This window comes from Aphidius gifuensis, linkage group LG2 (assembly GCF_014905175.1).
Source record: "Aphidius gifuensis isolate YNYX2018 linkage group LG2, ASM1490517v1, whole genome shotgun sequence".
Lineage (NCBI taxonomy): Eukaryota > Metazoa > Arthropoda > Insecta > Hymenoptera > Braconidae > Aphidius > Aphidius gifuensis.
This window is the reverse complement of record NC_057789.1, coordinates 27,423,336-27,437,873: the sequence shown is the minus strand read 5'-3', so window position 1 is coordinate 27,437,873 and position 14,538 is coordinate 27,423,336. Positions and strand designations below refer to the sequence as shown.

The 14,538-nt window shown below is 22.2% G+C and overlaps 1 protein-coding gene across 1 annotated transcript; it reads left to right on the top strand.

Annotated features, from left to right (window-relative positions):
• The first annotated feature begins 4,572 nt into the window (after positions 1–4,572).
• LOC122850000 lies at positions 4,573–13,774 on the top strand. Its single transcript, XM_044148950.1, has 4 exons — positions 4,573–5,144; positions 10,809–10,941; positions 11,301–11,399; positions 13,183–13,774. Exons 1-4 carry the CDS (start codon positions 5,136–5,138, stop codon positions 13,200–13,202), a joined length of 261 nt encoding a protein of 86 aa, XP_044004885.1. The 5' UTR covers positions 4,573–5,135; the 3' UTR covers positions 13,203–13,774.
• The last annotated feature ends 764 nt before the right edge of the window (positions 13,775–14,538 follow it).

Here is a 14,538-nt window from a genome sequence, read left to right as displayed (position 1 = left end):
TTGCATAAAAGATGAATATATAGTTGAATATAAATAATATGCATTATAAAAAGTGGAAGCTTTACATTGTGTATTGTCATCTGGTGTTTGGGGCAAATATATCCTAGCATAGACCATGTGAACAAAGGCACTTGATCTGCGCCAAGAACTATCTGCCTCAAATTCCTGATACCCATTTTTATTTTTTTTTTGAAAAAAGATAATTTATTCTATCTATTTTTCTCTCATAATTATCGATGTTTTTATAATTATAATAAAAAAAACTTTTATTTTCATTGATGTAAGTTCAATGAAACGTATCGAGACTTGATAAGACGCAACTTGTAGTTGACTGAACATTTGTATTAAAATTTTGAAATTCAATACTGTCGTAGTTTAAAAAAAATAAAAAAATTACGTCTGTTACTTTAAATTAATTTTGTAAATTTTAAATTTTTAAAGAAATTTATTAATTGATAATAATTTACAAGCCATTAATTTTATGTTTCATTTTTGTTATTGAAATTTAAAGAATTTAGTGAATTTTATAAATTCTTTTTTTTATTTCTAATAGAAATATTATTTATTTGTATTAAAAAACATCAAGGATTAAAGAATTTATTATTAAATTATAATCTGTTATTTTTAAGCGTAATTACATTACATCTTTTAACACAGAATTACCTATTTTTGGAAAAAATATTTCTTACATTTATTGTGAAGCGTGAAATGAAGGTGACTATATGAAATGTACAACCTTGTTCTCGGTCGTCAGAATACTACAATCGTAACAATTTTAATTGGTTCTTTGGATGATTTATTATCAACTTCCGTAATAATAAAATATAATAATAATGTCATTTTTATATATTTCATATATTAACGGGTGGAGCCGTGAACTAAATACATCCTGAATTAAATTTATCATAGTAAAAAAAAAAAAAGATAAACAAACGTAAATATTACTAAACAAACATCATCATCATCATCATCAACAACAATTTTTTTCTTCTTCAAATTTAATAAATTATCAATCCAAAAATCTTATTTTTTGCTGAAAATTTTTTTTTTTTCTTCAATATATAAAAATTAATTTAATCCTTTATAAACATTGATAAATTTATTTTTTATTTTCACATAATAAGGATATTAATAAAAAATAAAAAAAATACAAACACGTGTATTGTATACATCCGGGTTAAAATAACAAACACGTCACAATTTTATATCCAAACACTGACGTATATTTTTTATATCAAATTTAAAATATAAAATAAAAAAAAAAAGATAAGTTCTCCACAGGGGTTGTTAAAAAATATTCGATGTAAAATTAATAATAAATAATTATTAGAAAAAAAAATTATCCTCAAGCAATTAAATGATATTTCCGATTTTTCCTATTCAAGGTCACATAGTAAGGAATTAAAAAGTGAAGGAATTAAAAAACTAGGTTATGCCTATTGAGTTTACTTTTAATACCAATTAGACGGTTGCCTTGGCTTCCATACACTGTACCAATGGACAATTGAGCGAAAACTAATAATTATTAAATAAAAAAAAAAATATAAGGTATATTTATTATTTATAAAATAAATTATTTTATTCATATCTGGTGAGGTCGTCGTGGTTGGACATTTTTTTTTATTATTTTTTTGAGGTCTCTTGGGATTTGCGGATGCGAAACGGAAGTACAGAATCCGTGAAATTCAAGGATATCAAAAAGAAATGCAAATAATTTTAAATTAAATTAATCATAGTTTTATGATGAAAAAAATTAAATTATGAAATATAAATTGTTTGGAATTTAGCTTTAATTTTATTTTTAATTTAATTTTTTTTTTCAATATTTTTGATGTATTACTATTGAGTAATTATAATCCAACGGTGAATTACACAAATTGTTAATTAAAATGACATATAAAGTATACTTTTCCGGTACAAATAATTATGATTGATTGATTTTTCTATGAGTTGTCGAATCATCTAATAAAGTATAATTATTTTTTATTTTAAATTAAATGTTTAGCAACAAATTACTAATAATTTAATGTTATAAAAATTAAAAATAATATCAAATTCATTTATGCTGTAGAAATTTTGGGTAAGTCACTTGAAACGACCTCTAAATTTTAAACATAAAAAATAAAATTATAAATATAACTTGGCTACCTTGAAAAAAATACCGTGTCCTCCTAATATTTATCATAAATAAATATTACAATTTATTATTTATAAATAAAGAGAAAATATCCCTCGTTACAATAAAAAAATTTAATGATTATTAAATTATACTGTTAAAATACTTTGTTAAATATTTTTTTTTTTAAAAAAACATTTGTAAATTGTAGGAAGAATTTTGTTCTGTGATAGTTTAAAAATATTTGCATTTAAAAAATTGATTGCAACGTTGTGAATCACGGAAGCCTTTTGATAATAATTACTTTCACCACACAAAAGCCTATATAATATTGTATACATTCACCCTAACTTTATCTCAACTGCAGGTCTCAATGCAACAGCTGTTAATAATTATGCAATTACTACATTAAAATCAAAAGTTAAAAAAAGAAAAAACAATTGCAATAAAAAATACAAATACATATATTTATATATCAAACACAACAGATAAAAAAAAAAAAAAAAAAAAAAAACTAATAAAAAACAAAACAAATAGCAAGCAAATGTAATCTAGAAATGAGTCAGTCATTTTTTTTTTCGAATAAACAGTGATGTACTTGTTAAAATTGCTATAAAAATTTTCAATTATAATTGATATATACTGATGATCGTCATGGATATCATGATACAAAAATCATTAAAAAAAATTATGACTTTAATGTAGGATAATTATTATTTATAATCACTTCATTTTATATAAAACAAAATTAATGATGTCTTTGCGATATATTGTAATCGCAAAATTAAATTCCATCGATTAAAAAAAAAAAAAAATCAACTAAAATTATACACAATTATTATGATGTATTTTTTTTCTGAAATAAAAATTTATTTACAAAAAAAAAATGATAATAATTACTTAATTTCAAATTACAAAAATAATGTGATGTAAAAAAAAAAATTTGCGTTTATTAACAATTGAATAATGAATTATTAATTGGTTGATATAATTATTGTAAACTGATTCAATTCAAGTACGTCACATTTACACAATATCGTCAATTTATTATTTGCCATATCCGGATTCCAGTTACGAGTGCCAATAAATGTGTTTTAATTCAAGCGGCATTGAACGTTTTATATTTCTACACGTGGAGAATCTATTAAAAAATTTATACATGTATTAAATACATGTACACAACAATGTGCAATCGATCATGTTATTGTAAGATGCCGATATTATGATAATATTATGATACAAACAATTGTCATGGTTAATTAGCTAATTGACAACTGTGAGAATTTATATAAAGTTTATGTATAGAAATTTTTTTTTATTTCGTTTTAATTAATACAAAAAATTAACAAGTTCATCTTCATTAATTGCAACATACCTGTAATTTATAGAATTTTTTCTTTTTAATTAAATTAAGTATAAATGTATTTTCTCGATATTTTTTATCAATTGATTTTTAAAAAAATTAAACACACTGACAACTTTATAAGTTTTAAATTATTTGACGTACATTTTTATGTTGTCAATAATTTTTTTAAATTAATTATGCATAGAGAAATATATTTAAAAAAAAAAAACATTAACAAACGTCGATTTTAATTAATCATTAAAATCATTAATTGTATAACAACTCGAGGTTGAATTAATATTATTTTAGTAATTATAAATTATATTGAAAATTATATATTTATGATTTAATCATATTTGTCAAGTATATGGTTGTCATCTTTGATAAATATTCCAAGTTTTTTAAAGTGTAATTGGTAGAAAAAAAAAATAAATTTTAAATGATAGATAGACTTGTGAATTCACCTGAATAATATCAATGACTATTGTTATTATTTTCCGGTAGATTCTGATCGATTGAAGCATTAAACAATTGAGAAAGCTGAAAAATATTTTGAGAATAAATTAATCTACTGTTTGTCATCAGTTTAAAATTAAAAAAGAAAAAAATTTCACAAGTATATTTTGTTTAACATTTAAATTGTTTTATCAACATTTTGATAATAATAATTATTGAAATTTTATTTAAAAAATACACTCTAATTGGAATGTAAATAATTAAAAAAATTTCATAAAACAATCGTCCTTGTTTGAATAGTATTTTTAATATTTTCATTGTGACAAGATAATTATTTTAAAAATATATAATAAATCATTGACATTAGATGAATGTCTTTGAAAATCAGATTATAAAATATTATATAGAAATGGTTAATTATAAAATGAGTAATAATATTTTGTATAATTCAAATGGTAAGTTAGTTAAAGATTCGAGGGCCAAGTAGGGTCACCTTGACCATCACAGTTATCACATGTTCAGGACACAAGTTTTATATATATTCATTTTTTTCTTTTACAAAAAAAAAAAGGAAAATTATATAGTGGGGACATCAAGGGGGGTGTCCATCATGTGGCCTCCAACATTGATATAAAAGTACCAACAAATCCCCACCAATCATCAAACGGATTAGCTCAATCCTTGCAGGAACATATCAATTTTTTTTTTTTTCTAAATTTTTTTTTTAAATTAATTACTCAGTTTAAAAATTTTTTCAATAATATTTATTTTTTCTTAATTTTCTTGTATATAAATTTTTATAATAATTTTTGTTTTTTATATTATCAAAGACAACGCTCTATAAAATCATAAAACTGCCCACATTGGACATAGACCGGAACCATATACCTCTACCTTTTTCCACAGTATATATCACTCCTCCCACCCTAATATTATTTTAAACTCTCTCCATATACAACCCTGAATTTTATATACAAATATAAAAACCATTTCATACATACAAACAAACCAGTGACGCTCAAGTCTTGTTTCTTTAACTTGTGCTTCGTAATACAAAAAGAGTTAATAAAATTGCATCTTAGTATTCGCGTGACTGTTGGTTGGGGTTCTTCTTGCAATATCATCAATAATTTTTGTTTATCGATATATATTTTTTTTTTTTCGAAAATATATATTATTTTTTTTAATAATAAACACAAACACACACAAGGAATCAACATGAGACTTGTAAGTAATAAATTATCAAAAAAAAAAAATAAGTGAAAATTATTTTTTATTTTTTCATCATTATGGTTTTTTTTTTTTTTATGATCATTGTTATGTTTTTCGAAAGTTGTGAAATTCAAATGGAATATATATATAAATTTTGCAAAATTAAAACAAAAATTTATTTCATTTTAAAAGTGTATTGTGTATTTTTTTTTTTTAATTTTTTTTTTTTTCGAAATTGTAAATCGTGATGTTCAGTGATTATTGCACGTGTTTCAAGTGAAATGAAAAAAAAAAAAAAATTTAAATATTGAAAGTAATTAATAAATTTATCTATATGAGAAATTAAAAAATTCTGGGAAATAAAATATTTACGTTTTTCATCAAATGAATGCACTGATGATTTTAATATGCATTTCGTGATAAATCGAATTTTTATAAACGTCTTTAAATTGTGAATTGAAAGTTATATTAATTTTTAATTTTTATAGAGTGTAGAAAAAAAAAAAAAAAACATAAAAAAAATGATTAAAAATTTCATAGAATATATTTAAAATTGATTTTAAAAAATATTGTTAAAAAATTTTGACAAAACAATAGCTAAATCATGGCAGGTGAAAATTCAATGAAAAAAGAAAAATTACAAGATCACTTTGGCCTTGCCTGAGGGCCCTGAGGCATTCACGGAAAACACTTGTTGCTTGGTAAACTTGTCATATGGCCCAAGGGATCATCGGCATAACATTTTTATATTTTATTTTTATTCAATCACCTGGCAATAACCAACGTGTCTTGATGATCACACTAACACTTTACTGTATAAATAATTTACAATTAATCACGTATTTTTATTTTTTTCTACGATAAAAAAAAGAAGCCAATAAATAAATAAATAAATAAACAAGTTATCCAACACCTACACAAAAAAAAAACATTAATTTTCCATACTTGCATTTATTTTTAACTTCATTTCTAATCAAAGAAATATAAAAAAAAAAAAAAATTCCAATCATTTTTTAAAACACTTTTTAATGTAAAATAAAAATCTTAAAAATTATATAATTTATATTAATAAAATATTTTAATATAAAATTTCAATAAAATAAACATATTTTTTGAATATTCAGAATAAATTAAAAACAACTGGTTATGTTAAATTTATGGTGGGACATTATTGCATCACAGTATAACATGTGACTTTTGCATTGATTCGTTTAAAAAGGTATGCATGGAATGGGGTCAGGGGTGGTGGTCCAATTATCATTAACAATCATAAATTAATTGCAATCATGTGACGAGCCCCTATATTTGCATGCAAAAATTATAAACAAATAAATGCATATATGGTAAATATGGTTTAACAAAAATAAAAAACAATGAAAAAAATGGTGAAAAAAAAAATTACAAGTGATAGAAAAAAAAATATATATAATAATATATATGAGCGATATGTCTTTGGTCAAGGTTTACTGAGTATATACGTGATCACAGTGTAGACACTCACTTATATGATTCTACAAATATTTTTTTTTTTTATCGCACGGAATTTTGTAATAAACATTGGCTAAGAATCATCGACATTGATGAAAGTAATATCACACGATTCGGGACGTAACAATGTCTATTTAACGTATTTTCTATGAAAAAAAAAATATATATATGTATATCACGTAAATTTTGCAATTTGTCATGTCATCGTCAATTAAAACTTTCAACAATTTTTTTTTTTTTTTTAAATTTTTGGTATGTTGAGTTACTCAGAGTATTGGTTTGCTTTCATTAACAACAAATTGAGATTGATGATTACAAGTATTTAGAAGATAATATTTTCTGAACGTTTATAAAATTGAAAAAAAAAAAAAATAATTAACGTGCTGATGCCAAAACGTTACGTTTATTTTATTTATTTATTTATACGTTTTTTTATTCTTGTTTTTATAAAATTTGTTAAATATTTTTATGGATGATATGTGTTTAAAATATCGCGTGAATTATCTGGAGCCTTGGATTTATTTTGGCCCAAGAACCACGCCTAATAAATTAACATAATCACGCAAACATATGTGCATGCTATTGGACGTTAATTTTTTTTGTTATTATATGCTCCATTTTTTTCTGTGTCATCATTGTCTTATTTGAAAAAATTTATAATCAACGTAATTATAAAATAAAAAGCTAAATGTTTATTTAAAATTATTCAACGTTATAAAGTTGTTTAAATATATTTTACAATCTCTTTGAAAATCATTGATATTTACGAATTTAAATCATTTCATTGCACAAATAACGCACTTTAAAGTGACTATAAACAAATAATAAAATATAAAATACATAAATAAAGATAAAAAAAAAAACACGCGTACTTGGTGAGAACACACTGTTAAATTTGCTGAACCATGAAATTTTCCAGTTGATAAAAAAACGAAAAAAAATATATATAAAAAATTGTTATATTATTTATTATTATTATATTTATAAATCAGAATTATAAATATTAAATTCAAGATAGATTTAAAATTACAATCATATATTAAAAATGAAAAAAAAAAAAAAAATTAAAAAATAAAACTTTGTCACTTTCTCTAGAGTTTTATAATCCATTATTATTGTCATATGCAATATACTTTTCTAACATTATTTCTCCTCAACACAATATTAATTATAATTTTTATTTTTATTCACGTAATACTAGTGAATATTATTAAAAAATTTTTAATTAATTATCATTTCTTTGTAACACACGCAAGGACATTAAAAATTTTATTGAGCAAAAAAATAAATAATAATATTTGGAAATTTTATTTATTAATTTATTTTTTGTAATTATATTAAATTAAAAAATATTGTGCACATACTTGCGTTATCATTGGCTTAATCATTTGGTACTTTTCTCAAGGTGACGGAAAGTTAACACGAATGTAATAAATTGCAATATTAAAAAAAACATTAGAAGCACACCAATCACCATGTGCTGCAAGCATTTTAATATTTTCCAAATACAATACCATATAATTCATTACTTTCCTGTTAATTTTTTCTTACAATAAATGCACGATTAAATAGTTTATCATTTGAATTTATCAACAAAAAAAATCCAGTCGGTCATCACGAGCATATTGATATTAAAATAATTTATTAATTTTTTTTTTAAATTCTAAAATTATGAAATTGATCTAATTTATGTATTTTTTTTTCAACCTGATTTATAAACTAATTGCTATATTGCTATTTTAAATTATTCAAATTTTAATTAATACATTTTTTATATAATTTTATATTATCTTTATGGATCACGGTTTCACTGTGCATATAAAATTTGTTACTAACATTGTTGTTTTTATTTATAAGTAATAGGCAGATCGTGAGGATATCACTTTCAATATGGCGTCATCAAAAAGATAGTTTATTTGTTGTTAAAAAAAAAAAAAAGTTCTTTAAATTTATAAAAAAAAAAATGCTCGACTAAGTTTTAAACTTCCTTGATAAATTGGTAAATTATGCAGTAATACCAGCAACAACAGTAACAGTTCATAATGAAGAATAAACTATATGCGGGTTCTATTTTATATTTTTTTTTTTTATTGGAATAAAAGTGAAACGCAACTTAAAAGTCGTATAATTTATATATTTATTTTTTAAGTCGATATTTTATTTGCCAAATTGGAGAAAGTCATATGATGCTTCTCATATCGTTTTATTTATTTTTATTTTTTTATTTCATGACACTGTAGTTTTCATTGAGAATAAAAATTTATTAATTTCAATAAACAATTAGGAAGTTTTTCCAACGACAACCAACGCCTATAAAAAAAAAATAAATATAATAATTTAGTATTGTATCAAGTTAACAAAATCTCACACGCAGGTTACGCTGATTGAACATGTATGTCGACTCTCTTCTTGACCTCGTCAAAGTAACACACAACCTCAACATATTATATAAATTAAATATAAATTAAATATTTTTATATTAACACTACAATTTTATGGTGACATAATGATATTAGAATTTAAAAAAAATATATAAATAAATCTCAAAAATAATTTTTGAGTAAATTTTAAATAATTTTTTATTTTCAATTAAACATATTCAATATGATTTATAATATGAGAAAGTCACTTCCTCGATGATAATAAAGAATATAAATCTTCAATTTCAAAGTGTCTAGTTTTATAAATTTTTTCAATGAATTATCTATATTTACTATCTATTTATAATTTGCAGTATCATCATTAATCAGTAACAAATTTAATTTTTTAAATCAACATTTTATTACATCCCGTTTTTCATTCGTTTCCGCGAATTTTTAAATATATAATTTTTATTAAATATACTTTTCAAAGTGTTTTTTGTCATTACCATAAACTTTATAAAACATGTGGTTAAATTAAAATCATATGTGCATTGAATATGATTGTAGTTAAAGTATTTTATTTTATTTTTTATTCGATAAATATATATAAACATGTCGACGTAACAGTTTCATCATTTTTTTATGTAACGTGGTCACTGGAACGAGAAATAAAAAAAAAAATATAGCCAAATGTGTGTTCATAAGTTTTTCTACTTTACAGTAAATTTAAGATTCAACAAAAAATGACAATGAAAATAACTTAAATGTGTCCTTTCAAATTTTAGTATAATCAAAAAAAAATATCAAGACTTTTTTCACTTGCATTTTATAACAATTTTCATGTCAATATATTACAAGACACTGTGAAAAATTAATTAGTGAATAATAAAATTAATTCTGTTTAAAAATAAAATTATAAATAAATTGTTATAATTCAGGAAGAAAATTAAATACGAAAATGAAGTTTATAATTATTCTTCCACCTTTCTTGGTCATTAATTATCGCGTTAATAATTTAGTACAACAATTGAGGAAGTATTTTATTTTTTTCCAAACATTTCTAAAGATTTTTGAAGTTATTATTTTCATCAAGAATAAATGAAATTAATTTTTTTCATAACACGAGGCTCATTATTAACAAGTCATAATTAAAAATAAAATTCATTTGCATTATTCTCCTTATTGTTCAGTAAATGATTATTATAATGTTGATCGATCTTCACCCATTTACCTCATTACAATCAACCCACTCTTTTGTCTTAAAAAAAATAAAGATATTTATTTTTAAAACTAAATTAAATCAAACACACGCATAATAAATTGCACTTGCGAAATTTTAAACTTACCCAAGAATAATAATAAATAGTTAACTAATTGATTGCATAGTAATAAAATTAAAAAAAAAAAAAAAACAAGAAAATATATTTATTGAATATTCGTGTACTTCAAAAAATTTAGTATCCGTTTTAAATGCAAATTAGGTACTTGGCAAATGAAAAAAAAAAAATACAAACAAGAGTAAACAGATTCGTTAACATATTTATATACATTGTATGTCACCTCTCTCTCTCTCTCTCTCTCTTTTTCTAATGAAATAATATTTATATTTTTAAATTAAAGCAGAAAAAAAACTACCAACATTTATAAGAAAAAAAATAATAAATATTGCAAATGGATTAGATTCAAATCAAAGGCATTTCGTGTATACTTGGCATACCTGATAAATCAACTATAATTATGTTAATAAATAAATTCTAATTTAAAATAAAAATACCTTATTATTATTTAAAATATATATTAAATATTTATATTTATTTGTTTATCATAGATCGCTATAATTACCGTTGCATTATTTGCCTTGGTAGCTGGTACAATGGCACAAGATTACAGTCAGCTGTTTGCTGGTTTTGGACCATATATTCGTGCAGCATCACCAATGAGAGATCCACGAGCTAACACAGGCAAGTTTAAAAAATTAAATTATGTATCTGCTTCCGGGATATAATGTCTTTATTATAATGAAAATGTACTTTCACTGGTTCATATACATCATACGATAAATATTTATTTATTTATTTTTTGCATGTGTTGCTAACAACATGCAACAAGATGACGAGATATATATTAATTTGCCTCGTCACGTGTATAAAATCATTACAAATGTTTATGACCTCTATTTTAATTGAATAAAATATGAAAAAAAAATTATAAAAGTATTGTTTATTGATATTATCTTTCTTTTACTTTTTTCTATTAGATAAGCCACTGTCTCTTCATCAAAGTATTTAATGAAAAAAAAAAATATTTAAATTTTTTACAGGACCAGTTCTATTTCCAATGGGACCACCAGAAAGTGGTGGAGAAACAAGTGGTGTTATTGTTGGAGCTAGTGGATTTGGATTTGTACCACCCAACTCAGGTAAAGGAATTGCTGGACGGTGATATTATACACAATTTCCTTCTATGGCACATACCAATTTATGGATTAATGAGACTCCAATAAAACAAGAACAATATGAGTCAATAATAAAAAAAATAAATACCAATTAATTATTAAAATAATAACATTATAAAAAAGCCAAATTAAAATCACTTCACCTCATGTACATAAAAAATTAATGGAGATTATTTAGTCAATTGTTATTAATTCACAAACATTAATTATCATTATTAATTATCATTATTAGAAAATTAAATATTAACCTCATCTTTTCACCAAAAAAAAAATAATAAATAAATATATATTTATAAACAATAAAACAACAATGAAATGTTGCAATAATATTGACAAAAAAAAAAAACAAATAAAACGACTAAAAGATGAAAAAAAAATTATTATTAATAATAATAATAACAACATTAATAAATTTAAAAAAAATAAAAACCTTAATTCCTTATTTTCCAAATTGATAATGATAAATAATAAATAATAATAATGCCTTGATAAAATAATTATTAATAATTTAGATTTTATGAAAATTTATTATTTATTTATATGTGACTAATATATTAATGTAAATTTTTTAAACTGCTAATTTCCATAAATTTTATGCTGCCTATAAAATTTATAATTTTAGTTTTAAATATATTATTTATTTAATATACATATTTAAAGCTAAATAATTTAAACGTACACTTAATAATTTAACAACCACAAAGTATAAAGTTGCAATTTATCACGTATCACAGTGATTTAAATATTCCTAATGAAGGTGAAAAAATGATTGGTCAAAAAATAAAATAAAACATCAATTTCCTGTCCTTTTTAATATCAATTAACGGTAAATGTATAAATTTTATGTACAAAGTTGACATGAGTATAGAAAAGTGATTTCGATTTATATTATAAATTTAGCATATATCATTTTTAATGTTGATATAATTATGCTTCTATGTACTTTCAATTTTATTTAAAAAGAAAGTATTAATTACATTGAGAAATTTCTAAATTACCAAATTTTTTTTATTATAAATAAATAAAGAAAATAAAAAATTAATAAAATTTGAATGATGAAGAATCATTCATGACCTTCTCAAGTATAGACACAAGACAACCGTAACAGGTTGCATATACACGAGGTCGTGGTGCTTGAAGTAGCATGAGCAAGGACACGATCTCACCACATCTTTCGTGACCTCGTTGAGATTATTGGATGCCTAAAGGCATTGAAAAAAAATTTATATATATATAAACACGAATCCTCAGAGCAATGATCTGTTTGAACTTGTCTGAAGGTCAATGCCATCAATGTTAACAAGCGTACAGAATTAAATGAAGAAAAAAATTTAATTAAAAATAATATAAATAACAGAAAAAAATATTTCCTAAATCATGAGCCATAAAAATTAATTTTTTTAGTTAAAAAAAAATCAGACAACAACAATGTCAAGTAGTGTTAGATCAATTAAAATTATATATTTTTATCGACACTTTGTACTAATCACATATGAATTCGAAAAAGGCTTGGTATAATAATTGAACACGTTTTTTTTTTTCCTCTAAACACGTTGTATGCTGTCAGCATCTTGCTCATTGAGTAATCATTTACAATCTTGTTACCTATATTTTTTTTTATATTCAATTATAATTTATATTTTTAAAAAAATTAAATTTACCTTGATTTTTCATAACTCAATAAGGTTACAAAAATATTAAAAATTTTTATCATGATTTAAGTCTAATAATAATTTATTTGTTACAGGTTTTTTTTATTACTTTTAAACTGGATTGACTGAAGCTTTAACAACACAATAAGATGGGACAACGGAATATTAATTAGCTCAATGTTTTTAAAGTTTAAAAACAACAAAAAAATGATTTATTTTTTGGAGGTCATATAAACAACTATGGTGACCTTCAAATGATGAATATCATGAATATAATTATATCTTTTCCTTTCACCAAATTGGATCAGATTACTTTTCGTTATTTATATATAATTATTATTATTTTTTTATTTTAAATAATTATCTTTGTCATTGAATGATGAAGACCAATTGTCTGGTGCAATTTAATATTTTGCAAGAGACTTAACTACAAAAAGAAAAAACAATGTGTGATGAAATTGTTGTTATTTATTGATTTCATCGTGAGATATACTTGAGTGTGATTCATGTCTGGGGGATTGATTGCCGATGTCGGGCAAATATATATGTGTATTTTTTTTTTTCTTTTTTTACATCATACGAAGGTGATGCATAACCTTCCAGGCAAATAACAGCATGCAGTGTGGAGAATCGTTTAAATTATGACTTTTCTCAATATGCAATTTAACTCGTGTTGAGAATTTTTTTTTATTCCCATTTTTTGTATATATTTATCTACGTCATGTTTAAGATATTATTCACACTGCAATGTTTGCCAAATAAGACACGCATATTATATTGTTTAAATATATTTGTTTGAAATAATTAAATAAATAAATAATAATTCATTGACGATAAAATCATTCAGTGGTTTTAGAAGTTTATTTTTATTTATTTAATTTTTTGAATAATAGTTACTATTTATTTATCATTAACGAAATACAACAAGAGTACCTTAAGGATTATAGTTTATAAATGGAAAAGAAAATAGATGGAAAAAAAATATTTAGAAAAAAAAAATAAACTGAAATGGTGAGAGTACTTAAATTTTATAAATATAAATTTATTATTATTGTTAATTTGGAATACCTAAAATGGCTTTATCGTTCAAGATAAAATAAAATGAAAAAAAAAAACAATTAATAATATATTAAAGTAGGATTTGTTTTTTTTTTTTTTAACTTTATTATTTTTTTTTTTTTTTGTCATTATAAATTCACTTTCACGGTGAAATTATTATGCGAATGTGTTCTCAAGTGTTTATACGTGCGTAAAAATGATCTTGAAGAATGAATTTTTTATTTTTGAATATATTTATAAATATAAAATAGTTTATGATAATAACAATGAATAATAAAATATTTGAATATAAAAAGGAATTTTTCATTTGACTTTAAAATTATTTTGCAACCCTTTAATTAATTTTAAATATTTTTTTTTTAATTTTCCATAGATGGTTTTGTTTTGAGAAA